This window comes from Chiloscyllium punctatum, chromosome 19 (assembly GCF_047496795.1).
Source record: "Chiloscyllium punctatum isolate Juve2018m chromosome 19, sChiPun1.3, whole genome shotgun sequence".
Classification (NCBI taxonomy): Eukaryota; Metazoa; Chordata; class Chondrichthyes; order Orectolobiformes; family Hemiscylliidae; genus Chiloscyllium; species Chiloscyllium punctatum.
In genome coordinates, this window is record NC_092757.1 from 78,227,079 (window position 1) to 78,246,852 (window position 19,774).

The 19,774-nt window shown below is 40.3% G+C and overlaps 1 protein-coding gene across 3 annotated transcripts in view; it reads right to left on the reverse strand.

Annotated features, from left to right (window-relative positions):
* The window catches only part of gosr1 (golgi SNAP receptor complex member 1), a 115,252-nt gene extending 100,972 nt beyond the window's left edge, over positions 1-14,280 (reverse strand). For 2 of the 3 annotated variants that reach the window (XM_072589769.1, XM_072589768.1), the window contains exons 1-2: positions 14,238-14,280; positions 6,850-6,970 (exon numbers count right to left, since the gene is read on the reverse strand). In XM_072589769.1, coding sequence (XP_072445870.1) covers positions 6,850-6,970; positions 14,238-14,268 — 152 coding nt within the window. In that variant the 5' untranslated portion in view covers positions 14,269-14,280. The remainder of the gene's footprint in view (positions 1-6,849; positions 6,971-14,237) is intronic. The other variant, XM_072589770.1, reaches the window with a different exon arrangement.
* Positions 14,281-19,774: the final 5,494 nt, after the last annotated feature.

A 19,774-nucleotide genomic window follows, 5' to 3' on the forward strand; every position in this document is an offset into this window, starting at 1 on the left:
AGCCTGAAGTCCCTTCTCTCAAATGTCATGGTGAATGCATTGTCAATGGCTTGTAGCTCAAGTTCCAAGTAGGTGTGCGCACACAGGCGCCATCTGCATGTTGCAGTTTGATGACAGAAGTTGGGGTAGCCATGGTTCTGCCCTGTAGGTGAAGGGTGAACAGTTTCCCACTCAATTTGTGTAGGTTAGCTCCACTACAGCCATGTGAACCAGTGAACCTTCGTTATAATTATATCCTCTCTCAGGTAAGGAGATCAAAACTGTGCATAGCACTTTGATAACAAAACTTCCTTACTTTTATTCCAGAACCCTCTTGCAATAAAAAAAACTTACCATACAGTAAATTCTTAAATTCTAGATAACAGGGACTTCACTAAATTATCAACTGAAAGGGAATAATGGATCTGAGGCTTCATTAAAGCTAGTTCAAGACTGACCTTGAAGCTGCTCTTCAGTTCCTGGGAGAAGTCCCAGATTCAAAATGAGAGCCATTGGCTTGTGTCATTCATTTTCAAGTGAGCATTCATTGTATTGCAGCAGCAAGTGGAGTTCTTCCAGCTGCCATATTATTTCTCATAAAACCAGCTCACCAATATATTTCATGTGCACTGAATACTAGGGAGACTACTGTGCTTTCCTACCTAAATGATTGTAGCACATGTGTGCATGCAAACTTTATTCATATGGACTCGTAAATTACTTTTGCATACTAACAATTACTGACACCCTGAATTTTAAAAATTCTGCTTTTCTATTCTAGAAAATGATGAACTGACCAATTTCATAATGTTGCAATCAGAAATTAATTTTGTCGTGTAGGTACGGATGTTTTGATGTCAAAGGCTGTGACAATTTGCACACCATAAAGTCCCATTATCATCAAATGACAAAACAAAAAAGTGACCACTTAGTCAGTTTTGTTAATAAGACTTTAACATAGGGATGTCGGCCACACACCAGGAAAATACATTGCTCATAGTTAAATGGCACTACAGATTGCTTTTCTGTCCTCTAGAACAGGTGATGAGACATTAATTTAACATCTTAAATCTGGGAGACAAACCTCTTCATTTACATGAAAATTGAAGGTGATATGGATAGGGAGGAAGATTGTCAAAGGATAGAACAGTATATAGATAAGTTGGAAAGTTGGGCAGAGAAATGGCCGATGATGTTTAAAAGGTATAAGGTGTGGTCAAATGTCAGAGGAAAGTATACAGTAAATGGCAGGACCCTTGCGAATACTAAGGCAGAAGGGATCTCGAGGAGCAAATCCATAATTCCCTGAAAGTGGCAACAGAAGTGTATAAGGTGGTAAAGAAGGTGATAAGCATTCTTGCCTTCATTGGTTGGGACACAGAGTATAAAAGTTGCAGTCTGGAAAAACGTTTACTGTTTTTGCTTGAACATTGGAGGCTAAGTATATAAAATGAGAAGCATGGATAGGTTGGACAGTCAGAGTCCTTTCCCCCCCCGAGAGTGGAAATAGCAAAATAGACTTAAGGTGAAAAGGGGAAGTTTAAGGGAGATGTGCAAGGCAAGTTTTTATTTTTAAGACAAGAGATGCTTGGAACATGCTGCCATGAGAGGTGGGACAAGCAGGCGTGATGGGCTGAAGGACCTGTTCCTGTGCTGCACGGTTTTACGTACAGACATCGCTAGGTGAAACTCTCACTTAAAATCAAATTGACAATATTACTTCTGAAACTTTAAAAGCACAGTTGACGGTTCCACAGCATTGGAATTAAGTTGTAAAGCTGAGCTGTCTTTCAGACAAGATAAATTTGAGGACAGCAGAATAAAATTGGATGGTCAAGGGAATGGAAAAGCTACTGTGCTTGTTCAGATAATTCAAAAGTATGGTCCCCGATTTTACAACTAATAAAGAAACAGATTTTCAAGCACTGGAGTTAAAAAGCTATATGCATGCCAACATGTTTAAAGAAAAAAAGAGATTTTATTACTAAAATTGAAAAAGGCTGTACTTTAAAAAAACTTGTAAAGTATCAACCTTCATTGTTAATTGCTAAACAATTATCACTTTACTTAGATTTGGCCCTGAAATAAGAAATTACAATATTATTACATTGAACATGGCTTAAAACTGAAAATCCTAATCACTATGCCACCTAAAGCTGTTTAACAGTAAAAACAGACTGTATTGTGACACCTTTTTGGCCAAAAGATTGAATTACATAGCCTTTCAGAATGAACTTTCAAATGGATTATTGCAAATTAACAATTTTAAAATACAAAAATTGTAAAACATAAATAAATCACTGAGTAAATACATTGACAAGGACAGTACCAAGCTACACAGATCAGGAGGACTCCTGGTTTGAGTTGAAGAGGTACTATATCTGGCCTCCAAAATGGGAATCAATGGGTCACCCAACAAAAAATGTGGGTAAGGATGCGATGACCCTCTGAAGGGTTCTGAAAGGTCTTGTATTACAACACCTTAGCTCTCCTTTGGGAGACAAGAGCAGGGGAAAAGAGAACAAAAACCCTGCATGTTAAAGAAAATTCTTTGGCTCCCATTTTGCCATGTAGCGTTTTACTGAAAATCAGGACACATTGCAAGTTGTCAGCCAATTCATAAATCTTCAACAAAAATCCATCCCATTTCTAACTCTATTCTCCCTTGGCATAAAATTGGGCTTACATTGTTTCACACTATACCGTTAGAGGCTAATCCTCCTGGAGATGATGCTCACTCCCTCAAATTCTCTTGCTAAACATTTTCAAATTATCTGATTCAATCTGTGCTAGACAATCAGAATTAAAATGATTACTAAAGAAAATGAATATGGTACATTTAGGGAACACCAACTCTGCAGAATGACAAGCTATCATTGGGGGAAAGAGCTTGGACATTCTATGGCACAGAAATTACTCAGCCAGTGTAAACTTGCTTACATTTGATTACTTTCAAAGTTCACTGATCAGTACTATGAACTAAAGTGCACTGCAATAATTTATCAGCCATCCTAATTATAAATGGGCTGACTGAACAAACAGTATGCACTGCTAAAAAATCTACACAAGTGTCACTTTAACTGTCAAATGCATTAATGATAAATTCTGACAGCAGCATCACATTCCCCAATTTCACAACACAATCCCTAATGTAAAACCCTCAACTAGTTTCTTTAAATTACAGAAAGGATAACTCAAGGTGATAGAAAATATTTTATACAATAGGTACTGGATACCAGGACATTGCATTATTCTAATGATAGAAGCATTAATAAGAGCAGATAATGGACATAGTGAATCAAAAGGTGCAGTACTCTTTTATTTGGTTCAATCTGAGCTTTAGGATCACTGATCATTAGATCCTGAAGTTAACAAATCAAAGGTAGTCTTTCTCCCAATAAAAATTATTCTTGCTCAAGATGCGGAGACATAAATCGATCAGCCCAAGTGTTGAAAGCAGCAACTACAAAGGCAGCACTGAGCTGTTTAAAAGTAAACAGCTTTCCAGATAGATTACATTAACAAATCTACATGCTTTCCAGATAGATTACATTAACAAATCTACAGATAACTAATGGTTAACTGAATAACAAAGTTTAGAAAGGACCCAGATTCAATCCACTGACTACAGTGGGTCAAGTGTCAAGTAGGAGTGTGGTAAGGTCACTACAATTGGCTTATTTCTCAATGCTAGAAAAAAAGGGAAGAAAATAACTCTGGGGAAAAGAGAAAACAACTGGCCAAAAGAAAAAAGGTATCTATTTTTAAGAATAAATTGTTAAATATTGTTAATCTGTCCTGGTACTTCATATGTAAAAGTAGAATGTGATATCATATAACATTATTGATGAATAATGAACAAATGCAATAAAATGCATCTCAAAATAGCAATCAGAGATAATGCAAATTATAGAGGAACCTCGATTTTCCAAAGGACACAGGCGAGGAGTATTTCATTCGGTTAATTGAATGCCAGATAATCGAATGCCGGATAACACAGTTTAGCCGGGCATCGGGACCATGCGATCTTGCCAGATTATCCAAAATTCGGATAATTGAGGTTCCTCTGTAAAAGTATTCACAGAGCTAACTTGAGCATCATATTGTAAACTGTAAGCCAAACAGGTCAAATCAAAATAAGGATGCAAACCTTTCTGTTCTTTATTTGTGACTAGATTGTGACCAGAAAGCCTAATATAAACTGAGAACATTTTAAAACTGAACAACTGCTGGAACACATTTGTTAAAATAGGACGTAATACATATGGGAACAAAAGTGAGAACACCTTTCAAAATTCCTACATGTTTTCTCAAAGGCTATATTTCACTCAATGATATATAGCAACCAACAAAAATCGTCAAGAACCTTAAACTAAGAGCACAATTATTAAAGTAGGCATTTGGTCATACAGAGCTTGAGTATTGCTGCAAAAAGATACCTTGTTGAAATTTTTCATCCTGCACTCATCAGGACAATTTGAAAGAATACCAATACAAGTAGAAAACCTGAGGGCCCTCTTGGGGCACAATGATAATGTCCCTACCCCTGAACCAAGAGACTCGGGTTCAAGTCCCACCTGCTCCAGAGGTGTGTAATAACAAGGTTGATTTGGAAAATAGGTACAAGGAGAACGCCAACATTTATACCACGTTAGCAGGAAGTGCCAAATGATAGGCAGGTAGATTCTGATTGGTAGAGGTATCACCATGGAGAATGCACCTATTAAAGCTGATTGACAATTAACTACTGTTTAAATTTTAAACCAGACAGGTCAACTGATGAGGACATTGCCCGTAGAAATGAACTGGCAAATGGACATTTGACAGGTTGAAACAGACACAGTGGGGTATACCTTTTGTTTTAACAGTCGCAAGTTGGTTTTCTACTTATATGGAAAAGGATTTCTCCAAACCTGCGAAGATCATACAGGCACATGGACAGCAATGCAGGTGCCCACTGCAAAGAATACCCAAGGAAGCTACAGACACCTGCGAAGCAGAGCTATATAATTGCAATCTGTACCTATGACCACAGCATGAATCAGTATTAGCTGAAATTATGAACTCAGCAACTCATACTTTCAATGAAAGCATGTCCAAATAAATGGTGTTGCCATGGAATCCTTGCTAGGCCCAACACAAAAAAAAGGGCTTCGTGAATTGCATCCTTTTACATATTTCTTACATAGGAGGAAAGTTTGTGATACTTGAATCTGTATCTAAGTGGAGGGCTGCATGTTGGCTCAGTGGTTAGCACTGCTGCCTCACAGTGCCAGGCACTTGGGTTTGATTCCAGCCTGGGGTGACTGTTTGTGTGGAGTTTGCACATTCTCCTCATGCCTCTGGGGGGTTTCCTCCCACAGTCCAAAGATGTGCAGGTTAGGTGAATTGGCCACATTAAATTGCCCAGTGTTCAGGGATGTGTAGGTTAGGTGCATCAGTCAGGGAAAATGTAGAGTAATAGGGTAGGGGAATGGGTTTGGGTCTGGGTGGGACACTTTTTGGAGGGTCAGTGGAGACTTGTTGGGCCAAATGGCCTGTTTCCACACTATAGGGATTCTATGATTCTATTTCCTTATGTGTCTTACTGGAGTCTATCCTACGTTCAAACTCACTTCTGAAATACAACAGCTAGTGGGTTACCTCCTACAGCAACAAACAATCACTGGACTCAAAATATTAACTCTGCTCTTTTCCTCTCACAGATGTTGCCAGATCTGCTGAGTTTCTCTTCCTCGCACAGTCCAAAAATGTGCAGGTTGGGTGAATTGGCCGAGCAAAATTGCCCGTAGTGTTAGGTGAAAGGGTAAATGTAGGAGAATGGGGTCTGGGTGGGTTGTGCTTCGGCGGGTCGGTATGGACTTGTTGGGCTGAAGGGCCTGTTTCCATACTGTATCTAATCTAATCTAATTTCTGCTTTTATTTCAGAATCATTTGTGATCCTTGGCCTGACCCAGGAAAGTGTCCAGTCTATCGCAGATTACCCTGAAAGGTTAAGCTTTTTATTAAAGTTTGAGCAACAGTTGCAGTTTTACATTGCTACCATGCAATTTCGAGAGGCGTTCACCACTAAAAAGATAGGTAGAATATAATTTTGGCTTGACAGTACTATCTCACTAATGAGTAATGTGAAATAATAATTTCTGTGCCAGTGTAATGCCAAGTATATAAACCACTTGCCAATTCCTGGAGGATTGTATCAAACAGCATATCTTTCAAGAAGCAAGGTACTACGCATACCCAACCAGCTCGTGCTTGGGACTTGCAACACTCCAACATTTGATGCTATTCTGCATTTGACAGCAGTTGTTGAATAAGAGTGTGCAAAGAATTGTGCTGACAAGCAATTTGGGATTTTCAGTGACACTTCCAGTATGGCACAATTGCATATACTGGAAGCTACATATATTAGTACAGAACCTCATTCTTTGCATACAAAAAGAACATGTGCATGTACTGCACCCATTTCATTTCTATGGTTTATGTCTCAGGGCAATGTTCTAACCAGAATCAACCTGCCTGGCTTAAAATTTTAAAATTCTAGCAGTTAAGTGTCAGTCTACAATAACTGGTGTATTCTTCATGGCAACTTCTCCAACCAAAAGTCCATTTGCCAACCGATTAGTGCACTCCTATCATGCAGTAGAAATACTGATTTTCCTTTTGCATTAATGTTCTTGCAAATTAGCTTGAGTGCAAGGCAAGAAGCTTTGCCAACACCTTCTCAGCAATACTCTAAGTATGAAATCATGGCTAATCTTTTAAAAAAAATTAGTTTATATCTCCAATTGTTTAAAAAGCAAATATTTTCTTCATAGTTCAGGGAAGTATAGTTGGAAAAAAAAAATAAAAGAAATTGCAGTGTAGTACCTATACCTGTCGCGTCGTCCATCTCGTGTCGTGGCACTATTATAACTTGTGCAAAGTTTACTGAAGGATACCAGCTTCAAATCAAGTTCGTTCTCCAGTTGCCGAGCCTGCTTCCGCAGGTCTGTTTAAACAAACACAAGAGAAATTAAGCAACCTTCCTCTAGATAAGAAAGAGGGAAATATTGAGTAAGGAGGAAGTTGGATCAGATTTTATAATTGTAGATAGGTTTTGCTCGAGTATCCTCAGTGAATGGAGTACAACTCACACCTGAAATCTGAACGGTATTAAATGAAATCAATTATCCAATCATTTGCAATTTATCAATAACAAAAGGTCATAAATGTAATTTGGAAAAGACATTCAAGCCAATGTCATTGAAACAAAGTCACTGCTGCAGCACCTAGCTGGTTTCAGTTTTAAACCTCTATCCAACAGTCCATTCCAAATGTCGATCACCTTAAGTAAATCAAGAAGTTTAACTTATGCAGCAACTTTGCCAATGCCTCACGGCCAAAGTATATTTCAACTCCAGTCTCTATTGTAACGTAGGAGATAATAGCAAACAATATCAAAATCTGCTAAATGATATAAATTACCAATTAACTTGTGACAATGACAGATAAATGATACTAAAGTACTAGGAAACTTAGCTGCTCTGTGAATGTGTTCTTATATCACCTTGGAGAGGAAACAGGGTTTGGATTTAACATCTTATCCTAAAGTTAGCACCTCTGACATTCCCTTCCTTTGCATTGTAATCTCTGGACTAGGGCTTAAGGCCAAACTTTTCTCACTCAGCAGTATGGAGACAATGCTTCTTGACAGCAGCACTAATCTTAACTATAATAGTTAGAACCTGTGTCCCAAAAAAACCTAAAAACTTACTCCTAAAAAAAACCCCTAAGTTTTCACTGTTTGGAAATTTTCTTCAAAGCTAAACAGTCAATTTCTTTGGCGCCTCATACTTTGAACCCCCTAAACTCAAGATCAGCATTGTGGCTATTCATTGTACTCACACCTTTGTATCTTGATGACCAGATATCAACATAATAAGCGAGGCTGACCAAAGTACTATACAATGTGATCATGGCTTCAATACATCTGCATGATTATTTTTGCCACCAAAAGTAGCACACAGGAAATGCCAGTACAGCTGACATTTTAGGAGAAAGTGAGGACTGCATATGTTGGAGATCGGAGTCAAAAGTGTAGCGCTGGCAAAGTGCACCATGTCAGGCAGCATACAAGGAGCAGGCGAATCGACATTTCTGGCATCAGCCCTTCATCAGGAATGTTATCAGTTGACATTTTAAGCAACTACGAACAAGGAGATATATTCTGGTTTACTCTTCTCCCGGATTTAAACACTATATTGGTGGAACGGAATGTGAGAAGCCATCAGTGTATCCCTCTCCAGTAGACAGGCCACTGCCTAGAAAGGCAGAAAGATACCAGGGTTGTACAGCCATTTCAGCAATATAGTCGAGTTAAACCAGACTTAAAAGATGGAATATTTATTACTGCACATTAAGACAGTTTATCTGGCTATGTGAATACAGACATTATGTTGAGTGCACCTAATCAAGTTCTGTATTGTTATAAAGTCAAAAATCACAACACCAGATTATAGTCCAATAGGTTTATTTCAAAGCACTAGTTTTCGGTGCGCTGCTCCTTCATCAGGTGGTTGTGGAGTACAAGATCGTAAGACACAGAATTTATAGCAAAGGCTTACAGTGTGATGTAACTGAAATTATATTGAAAAAGACCGGGATTGTTTGCAAAATCTCTCATCTTTTAGAATGACCATGTTGGTTTCAGTTCTTTCATATACAAATCTCAGAACTTTTTTAAAAGTTACATTCTCAAGTGCACTTTAACAATAGGTGCCATATCAATGAGGTGCCCTGTGAGAGGCTGTCTGTGCCTCAATATTCAGACTGATTCTAATCTAAAAAAAGGATTAGAAAGAATCTTACATGGATTCATGTAGTTTTTGAGCAAATTAAAATAAAATTCTGCAAGTACGAAACAAAATAAATGCATTATCAGGAACATCACACTTTGAACTTCTGCTATAAATTCTGTGTTTTATCATGTTAAAAATCACATAACACCAGGTTGTAGTCCAACAGGTTTAATTGGAAGCGCTAGCTTTCGGAGCGCCGCTCTTTAATCAGGTGGTTGTGGAGGGCACAATTTATAGCAAAAGTTTACAGTGTGATGTAACTGAAATTATACATTGAAAAATACCTTGATTGTTTGTGGAGTCTTCCATCTGTTAGAATACCATGATAGTTTCACTTCTTTCATATGTAAATCACAAAACGTTCTTTTAAAAAAAGTTACATTCTCAGGTTAACTGTTACAATTAGTGACAGCCAGATAATATGTTGAAGGTGTGAGCCCCCTGTGTTCCCTGTCTGCGCCATAATGTTTGGACTGATTCGAATCTAAAAAGTGAGTTAACAGAGTCTTACATGGATTCATGCAGTTTTTGAGCAAAGTACAATGTAACTCTGCAAATACAAATTCACCCCACAAACGTATATGTATATGGGTTTTTGTGTGTGTCTCTGTCTGTCTGGGGTGGGGGGTTGAGAGTGTATGTGTATGTGAGTGCAGAGTGTCTAAGTCTGTGAGAGAGTGCATGCGTGAGTTTGGGGGTGTGTGTGTCTGTAGGAGTGTGCGTGTCTGGGGTGGGGGGTTGTGAGTGTCTGTGAGAGACTGTATATGTGTGGGTGTGAGTGCGTAAAGTGGTCTAAGTCTGTGAGAGGATGCATGTACGAGTGTGTGTGTGTGCGCACGCGCGTGTGTAGCAGTGTGTGTGTCTGTAATGGTGGTCACCTGTAGTGTGACATGAACCCAAGGTCCCGGTTGAGGCCCTCCCTATGGGTACGGAACTTAGCTATCTTTTATGATCTTGTGCTCCACAACCACCTGATGAAGGAGCAGTGTTCTGAAAGTTAATGCTTCCAAATAAACCTTTTGCACTATAGACTGGTGTTGTACCAGTTTTAACTTTGTACACTCCAGTTCAACACTGGCACCTCCAAATCATGTATCGTTATAACAATAGTTTTTAAAAGGAAGAAAGAGGAGTGAGGAAAATAACAATAGGTGGTAATAAAAAAAAAATCACAGCATTTCTCCAAATCGGATTTTCTTCTCTTACTGTTTTTTATTTTGCCCTTATTCAGATTTCTGATCATATTAGTATTATTCAGAACATCAAACAAAATACTTTTGTTACAAGTTACGACAGGTTTGCAATTTCTATTTTCCTATTTTTTACACACATCACCCCAGAGTACATTCGGACTTTGCTTGTTAGGTTACCTTTCTTCCACTTTCCAAATAATTTCTGTCTTCTCGACAGATGAAACACAACTATGAAGAGTGATCTCTGCAGATAACACATTAGGCGCAAGGTTAACCAAGATAGAAATAGGGCAGTTTCTCTTCTCTACAAATGAGATCAATAACTTAGCCAACTTCTCTATTCATGCGTTCGGAGAGACTGGTCATCTCCTGTGAAAAATCACAGCTGTTAACCCATATCCTGTCATTCAGTTAAACGGTTACTTGGAGCACCACCATCTTAAGTACTTTTCAGAAAATTATTTCTGAAACTACATTACAGAAATCCCCTGTAACAATTAACTCGTAATTCAAAAGGACAATTTGGTCTCAAATTCCCTTTATAACTGACTGTTGACTTAAAATAACAGTATTGCATTGGTGTTCAAATCAGCAAAATTTAGACACCACTAATATTACAAAGGCATCCCCTCTATGATATTAAAACATGAAAACCAGCACAATTAACACAAGTAAACACTCATTCATGATATCCACCTCTATACCTTGTACAGAACACCTATTGAGAATACATTTCAACTGAAGTCATGATTCAGACAAAACTTCAGAGTAGGAACATGAGTAGGCCACTCAGCACATCAAACCTACACCACCATTTAACTAGACGGTGACTGACCTTCTCCTCAATACCACTTCTACGTACTATGATATCCCATAACATCATTAGTCTCAAGAAACCTATCAATTTCTGTCTTGAACATATTCAGGATTGAGCTTCCACAGCATGCTGGCTGGAGAATTATAAGCTCAAGTCATCATCTTAACTAGTCAATTCACTCATGGCTAGGAACTCACTCCAAATCATGTTTTCTTCCAAATTTAATGGTTCTTCCCCAGCAACATACAAAACTATTTTTGTATCAGTGCATCTTTGAAGTACTCAATAAGTCTTTTCTCACAAACATCTTTAAAAAGATGACAGACAACACTTGACAGCCAGAATTAACTTTACACATACAGCACTCCATTTTGCAGAATTCAGGAATGTGCATAGCAGGTTTGCCAGTCACTAAAGAGATGACATTGTCAAAGGATTACAATGTGAAACAAACATGGGAATCTCTCATCTCTTCCTGTTTACAAGACAGTCAATGCACGATATACAAGAAAAGATGTACAAATCAACAAACACACATCCTTATGAATTCTACTTATAAACATTAGATGGATCACTGGTTGACATTTATCTTTTCAGTAGCTAACAAACATGCTATGTACTTTTACTGAAACACAGGGTGCATATAAGGTCAAAAAACAAAGAACTGTGGATGCTGGAAATCTGAAACAAATACAGAAATAGCTGGAGAAACTCAACAGATCTGGCAGCATCTGTGGAGAGAAAGCAGAGTCAATATTTCAGGTCCAGTGATTCTTCTTCAGAACCCAGTATTATATAAAAAGACTGGTGCAACTTCAATAGCTCTGTATGCACCCATGATGGAAGCAAACTGTAAATTGCATATTAAAGCACAAATCAATGATTTTTCCATATTAATACATTCATCGCTAATTTTTAATGGTCCTGAAATTGATGTAAAATGGCATCAGAAGCAAAAGTGAACATTTGGGAAAAGTTGACTGAATGATGCTATACAAAAGACAATAGGCTTGCTGAAGTATAGAACCTTGGATTGTCAAAACATCTTGACATTTTTGAATCATACTGTCACTTGTCATTTACACTTTGCAATCAAAAGTTACAAAAAAAAGTTTAAAGTTTCACAAGGACTTCATCCGGTATATGTTGGTTATCACTGAAATGCATCCAGTTTCAGAAGTTAAAGGAGTAATTTACTTGTACGGTAATTCATGGAGCAATGCGACAGTTATACAGTCATAGAGATGTACAGCATGGAAACAGACCCTTCGGTCCAACCCATCCATGCCAACCAGATATCCCAACCCAATCTAGACCCACCTGCCAGCACCCGGCCCATATCCCTCCAAACCCTTCCTATTCATATACCTATGCAAATACTTCTTAAATGCTGCAATTGTACCAGTCTCCACCACTTCCTCTGGCAGCTCATTCCATACACGTACCACCCTCTGTGTGAAAATGTTGCTCCTTAGGTCTCTTTTATATCTTTCCCCTCTCACCCTAAACCTATGCCCTCTAGTTCTGGACTCCCCGACCCCAGGGAAAAGACTTTGCCTATTTACCCTATCCATTACCCTCAATTTTGTAAACCTCTACAAGGTCACCCCTCAGCCTCTGACACTCCAGGGAAAACAGCCCCAGCCTGTTCAGCCTCTCCCCGTAACTCAGATCCTCCAACCTTGGCAACATCCTTGTAAATCTTTACTGAACCCTTTCAAGTTTCACAACATCTTTCCGATAGGAAGGAGACCAGAATTGCACACAGTATTCCAACAGTGGCCTAGCCAATGTCCTGTACAGCTGCAACATGACCTCCCAACTCCTGTACTCAATATTCTGACCAATAAAGGAAAGCATACCAAACGCCTTCTTCACTATCCTATCTACCTGCGACTCTACTTTCAAGGAGCTATGAACCTGCACTCCAAGGTCTCTTTGTACTATAATAAACTGTTTTCCATCTGCTGTTACTTGCAAGCGAGCACATAAACGACCATCTCAAAAATGTAACTTTGGGAAAAAGAATATCAAGATAGTGTACCCATGAAAAAATGAAGGCTATTGAGGTACATAAAAATGAATCTACTGGCACTAAATTGCATGGTTGTCAAAAGAAATAAGCAAACATTGGAACTGAGAAAGGAAGGTCAGGTTCTGCCAGCTTTTGCTATAACAGCAACTACACTTCAAAAGTACTTCATTGGCTGTGAGGGAGTAAAGCTGGAACATTCTGAAGTTGTGATATAAATTGTAGAAACGTAGATCTTTCCTCAACTGCAGCTTATGGATGGATTATAAAATAATTTATTTTTAAATTGCTTTTAATCAACTTATTTGGCCATGTAACAATACATCTCTGGGGCAATTGGGACTTAAGTGCAAATCTTCTGATCCAGAGTTACGGTCAAAATCATTGTGCCACAACAGCCCGTGTAAATGCCAAATTACATTATAAATCATAGAATATATTAATCCACAGAAATCAAATCCAACCTCCTCCTGTGTAAACCTGAAAGTTGAAATTATATAAAGTGAAGCTATACAGATTATGAGAGATTCCTGAAATTGTACAATACAGACTTGTATTCCACTCAGGTAAATATTTTCTAACCAACCTGTTCAGAGATATTATTGCACTACTTTGCTCAAAGTTAGGGACACTATCAGTTCACCACGAGAGCCTGAAGACATTACACACTTCTTGAGAATGTAGGACTAGAAACCAGGGCTTCTAGGTGAGAGGCAGGAGCACTAGCAATGCACTACAAAGCCTCTAAAGTTACTAAGATGTCCCCGTCTGCTGTGTGACAGGCAAAGAGGGAAACTTGTTCAGCTGTTCTTTGGATATCCTATAACATTGGGTTGGACAGGATTCTACCCCAGGTAAAAACAATAACTGCAGATGCTGGAAACCAGATTCTGGATTAGTGGTGCTGGAAGAGCACAGCAGTTCAGGCAGCATCCAAGTAGCTTCGAAATCCCACACCCCACCCCAAATTCATCCAGGTGCCCACTGCCAAGGAGGGTAATGACACTCCCACATTGTGGGTCGGGGGGGGGGGGGGGGGGGTCAGGATGAATACTTTTGATACCCACCGCCCTCTACGCAGATGGACTTTTAGATATCATCAGGCAGTTGCTCTCACACGTTACTGAAGGATGGCCTAAGAGACTTTTACTGCCGCTGGGTGGGGAGGGGGTGAAAGCAAGTCGGGAGAAGGAGGGAAAGAGAGAGAGGGAGAGTCTGGGGTACAGTTAGGGAGGATGGGCAGTGGGGGGGGGGGGGGGTGAGAGTACAGGTTTGGGGCGGAAGGGGTGAACGCTTTACGCCTTCACGGTGTGGATTTTTATCCGCTCGGCTTCCCCCCCCACGCGGCCCTTCGCCCCGTCGCCCCCACCCCTCACCTTCCCAGTAGTTGCTGTTCCCCGCCGCCATCTTTGTTTTCCAACGTCACCCACCTGGAACACTGCATTACCACGGCTTTCTGAGGGAGGTCTCTACCAGCGGCTGACAGAGAATAAATACACTTGCTCATTTGAACAGAAATATCACCGCAGAGTGCCGCTGTATGTAGATAATTTGCTTTAATCTAACTTCGAAATATCCCGTAGAATCCAGTATGTATCTCATACCGGAAAGACAATGTTGATCGTACTCCCCTCCGGGATTATGGTAACTGCCACATTCTTAAAGGGGCCAGTCCGTAGCCAGCCCAGTGCGCACGCGCGCAGCTCAGGGTCAGCTGTTGTGGTGTGTGATGTGTCCCTTGCTCTTGCTACATTTTCAGGGCCAATCAAACTGTGGGAAAGTTAGCGCCAGGAATCAAATGCAATCCCGAAGCTACGATGCAAAGGGTCAAAATTTGTTTTGTTTGGAGCGTGAAAGGATGTTGCATAGCAAAAAAAAGGGGGGGAAGCATTGTGAAAGAAAATGCCCCAAGATCAACAATTTGAAATATTAAGTCTGCTGCACTCTTTACCACCGTAGTCTGTAACCCAACGGTGTCAGATTTCCACTATCTCCAGCTTTTAATATTTAGTTTTAGAACAGCCAACACAAAATATAAGCCGAAAGGGGCCAGATTCAGAAAACAATGCAGCACCCAGGACGTTTGGTTTTTGAGGTAGTTGCAAAGATTAAGTCTGGAAGATCCCGTTCACACTGCCTTCTCTGTTCATTTATTATTTTGCTTAATCTAAGCATTCTCTAAACAGTTTTTCTCCCACTTTTCTTCGACCATTTATGTTAAAGTTGAGACTCTTCTAAATATAAGCTGAAAACTGACGAAATGCAAATAATTTAAAGGTGAAAATCAAGTCCACAATAAAAACCGAAAGAACTGCTAATGCTGTAAATCAGAAACAAAAACAGAAATTGCTGGAAAAGCTCAGTAGGTCTGGTAGCATCTGTAGAGAGAAATCAGAGTTAACATTTCAAATCAAGTGACCCTTCCTCAGAAACATTAATTCTGATGAACTCCATAATATTTGTTTACAGAGTTGTACAGCATGGAAATAGACCCTTCGGTCCAACTCAGGCATGCCGACCAGATAGCCTAGTTTTGGTCTCTCCTATTCTGGTAAAAAATATTTTGGCTATTCAGTCTATCCATGCACCTCATGATTTTATAAACCTCAATAAGCCTATCAGCCTCCGACCCTCCAGAGAAAAAAGCCCCAAACTATTCAGCCTTTCCTTATATCTCAAACTCTCCAATCTGAGTAATGTCCTTGTAAATCTTTTCTGAACCCTTTCAAATTTAACATCTTTCTTAAGTAGGGAGACCAGAATTGAACTCTAAAAGTGGCCTAACCAATATCCTGGACAGCCATAAAATGACCTCCCAGCTCCTGTACTCAATGCACTGATGAATGAAGACACACCTTCTTCATCACCCTGTCTACTTGCAACTCCACTTTTAAGTAACTGTGCCTGCACTCTTTATTCGTCAACATTCCACCATGGTACGGTGGCTCAGAGGTTAGCACTGCTGCCTCATAGTGCCAGGGACCCGGGTTCGATTCCCACCTTGGGCGACTGTCTATGTGGAGTTTTCTCCGGGTGCTCCGGTTTCCTCCCACAATCCAAAGATATGCTAGATTGCCAGTAGTGTTAGGTGCATTAGTAAAGGATAAGTATAGGGTAGAGGAATGGGTCTGGGTGGGTTACTCTTCAGATGGTCAGTGTGGACTTGTTGGGCTGTTTCCATTCTGTAGGGAATCTAATCAAAAGCTAATAGAGTCTAAATCATGGAGAAACTGCTCCATTGGTTAGAGTCATACCTGGCACAAAGGGGGATGGTTGTGTTTGTAGGAGGTCAGTCAACTCAGTTCCTAGGCATTTCTGCTGAAGTTTCTCAAGGTCCTTGGCAGAACCATTTTCAGCTGCTTTATCAATGACCCTCCCTCCATCGTCAAGTCAGAAAGAGGGATGTTTACAGATGTCTGCACAGTATTCATCACCATATATGGCTTCTCAGATACTGAAGCAGACCATTCCCAATTGCAGCAAAACCTGGGCAATATTTAGGCTTCAGCTGACAAATAATATTTGCACCACACAAATATAAGGCAATGACCATCTCCAAGAAGAGAGAATCTAATTATTGCCCCTTGTCATACAATAAAATTTCCATCATTGAATCCACTACTATCAACATCCTGGGAGTTACCATTGAGAAGAAACCAAACTGGAATAACCACATGTGAAACTTGAAAGGATTCAGAAAAGATTTACAAGGATGTTGGAGGATTTGAGCTATAGGGAGAGGCTGAATAGGCTGGGGCTGTTTTCCCTGGAGCATCGGAGGCTGAGGGGTGACATTATAGAGGTTTACAAAATTATGAGGGGCATGGATAGGGTAAATAGACAAAGTCTTTTCCCTGGGGTTGCGGCATCCAGAACTAGAGGGTATAGGTTTAGGGTGAGAGGGGAAAGATATAAAAGAGACCTAAGGGTCAATGTTTTCACACAGAGGGTGGTACATGTATGGAATGAGCTGCCAGAGGAAGTGGTGGAGGCTGGTACAATTGCAACATTTAAGAGGCATTTGGATTGGTATATGAATAGGAACGGTTTGGAGTGATATGGGCCAGATGCTGCAGGTGGGACTGTATTTGGGTTGGGATATCTAATCGGCATGGATGAGTTGGACCAAAGGGTCTGCTTCCATGCTGTACATCTCTATGACTCTAACTACTGTGACTACAAGAGTAGGTCACAACTTTGGAGTCATTCAGTATGTAACTCACCTCCTGACTCACCAGAGTCTGTCCACCATCTACAAGGTACAAATCAGAAATGTGATGGAATACCCCCTACTTTCCTGAATGAATGCAGCTTTAATAACACTCAAGAAGTTTGACACAAAGGAGTCTGCTTGATTAATACTGTATGCATGAACATTCACTTCCTCCATCACTAACACTTAGTAGCAGTGATGTGTACTATCAACAAGATGCACTGCAGAAATTCACCAAGGTTCCTTAGACAGCACTTTTCAAACTCATGACCACTTCCATCTGTAAAGACCAGGGCAACAGATGTATGAGAACACCAATACCTGCAGGTTCCACTCCAAACTACTCACCATCCTGACTTGGAAATATATCACCATTCCTTCAGTGCCACTGGATCAAAACCCTGGAATTCCTTCTCTGCGGACATTGTGGGTCAATCTTCAGCAAACGGACGACAGCAGTTCAAGAAGGCAGCTCACAACCACCAGCTCAAGGGTCCTAGAGATGGAAAATAAATCCTATTGCAGTCAAAGATGCTTACATCCTGCGAATGAATAAAAAAAATATCGAAAGCCAACTCTGTGAGGTACACTCCTTTTCGGTTCATTCTTTATTTAAGCATGTCGAGAGACGGACATTTGATAAATGTTTATCTTGGTAACCCTTTACAAGCAGTACTTGGATCACAGTGGTGATTGTACACTCAAGCAAAGAACTGTACAGCTATGTTGTTCTTTGCTAGCCCCATGGAAGATTAATAAAAGTTATAAAGTGTACGCCTGTATTGTCTTTACAGGATTAACTACAAGATTTAGTCATATCAGGCACATTCTGAGCACATTCAGGTAACAGGGGGAGAAAGTGAGGACTGCAGATGCTGGAGATCAGAGCTGAAAGTGTGTTGCTGGAAAAGCGCAGCAGGTCAGGCAGCATCCAAGGAACAGGAGAATCGACGTTTCAGAAGGGCTGATGCCCGAAACGTCGATTCTCCTGTTCCTTGGATGCTGCCAGACCTGCTGCGCTTTTCCAGCAACACATTTTCAGCACATTCAGGTAATAGCACTCTCTTCCCCGAATCATAAAGTTCCCATTCAATTTAAACTCCAGGGCTCGAGTACCAAAAATCTAAGCCAATACTCCAGTACTGAGGTAGTCCCACACTGTCAGGAATGTGGTCTTTTAGTTGAGATATGCAGTCCCTGCTCAGATAAAGTTTAAAGATCCACACAACTATTGCACAGGAAAGCAGAGAAGGCACCACCAGTGTTCAGAATAATTTTTTTCTCAATCTGTATCACAGACCAAAAATCTTAGTGTGGTTGGTGGGAGTTTTCTTTGTGCATATTGACTGAAATATGTTTACTAAATTAGCAGCGACTATGTTTCAAGATGTACTTAATTGGAAAAAGGCACTGTATAAATGCAAGCCTTTCTTTCTTCCAATTAGTGTGCAAAGTCATTTGGTTAATTTGCAGGAATATTCAGCACTGTGGGGCTGGGTTAGCGCAATTGCTAAGATACTCTAAGTGTAGTGGAGAGTAATGCCAAAGGTGCTTCCTCAAACCCTGTGCTGACTTAGCTGTTTGTGGAGGCATGCCTCCTTGCCTTGCCCTCACACTACATGTGGCTCTCTAACATAACATTGTCCTTTGTGGATTATGGTTAGTTGCATAGTGTTTTTCTTCAATACAATTATGATCTACATGTGTGTATTGGTATCATTGGATCAAATTTATTGTCAGTGGCAAATATCATTCATTAGACTGACTTAGAGACCTCCTAATGGGCGGCACGGTGGTTAGCACTGCTGCCTCACTGCGCCAGAGACCCGGGTTCAATTCCCGACTCAGGCAACTGACTGTGTCGAGTTTGCACATTCTCCCCGTGTCTGTGTGGGTTTGCTCTGATCCCCTCCCACAGTCCAAAGATGTGCAGGTCAGGTGAATTGGCCATGCTAAATTGCCCATAGTGTTAGGTAAAAAGGGTTACATGTAGGGGTATGGGTGGGTTGCGGGTCAGTGTGGACTTGTTGGGCCGAAGGGCCTGTTTCCACTCTGTAAGTAATCTAATCTAATGGGTTTTTGTACTGGGTTAGAAAGCCATTTTTAGACTGCATATCCTACGAGGGACCTAAGACCTGAATGAACAGGGCAAGTAACTGTGTATCACCAGAATCACTCAGGTCGGAGTTTATGCACTGAACCTACTGGATTGTTAAAAATGGACTTAACTCAGGGTTTTGCCCATTCACTATAAAGGGCAAATGCTCCCTGACCACTTTTCCAACATGTTTTATTGTATTCATTCATGGTATATGAGCATCACTGCTTGGGCAAGCACCTATCCATAATAATCCTGAGAAGGTGATGATAAGCTGCCTTCGTGAACAGCAATAAAATCACACAACACCAGGTTATAGTGCCTGATGAAGAAGCAGCGCTTTGAAAGCTAGTGTCTCCAAATAAATCTGTTGGACTATAACCTGTTCTTGTGTGATTTTTAACTTTGTCCACCCCAGTCCAACACTGGCTCCTCCACATTCATGAACAACTGCAATTGTCTGGTGCTGTTGGAGAAGGAATTTCAGGACTCAGACCCAGTGACAGGGAAAGAATGGAGGTATAGTTCCAAACCAAATTGGCAGATGACTGGGAGAGAAACTTGCAGGTATTCCCAAGCACCTGATTCTAGGACCAGAGGAC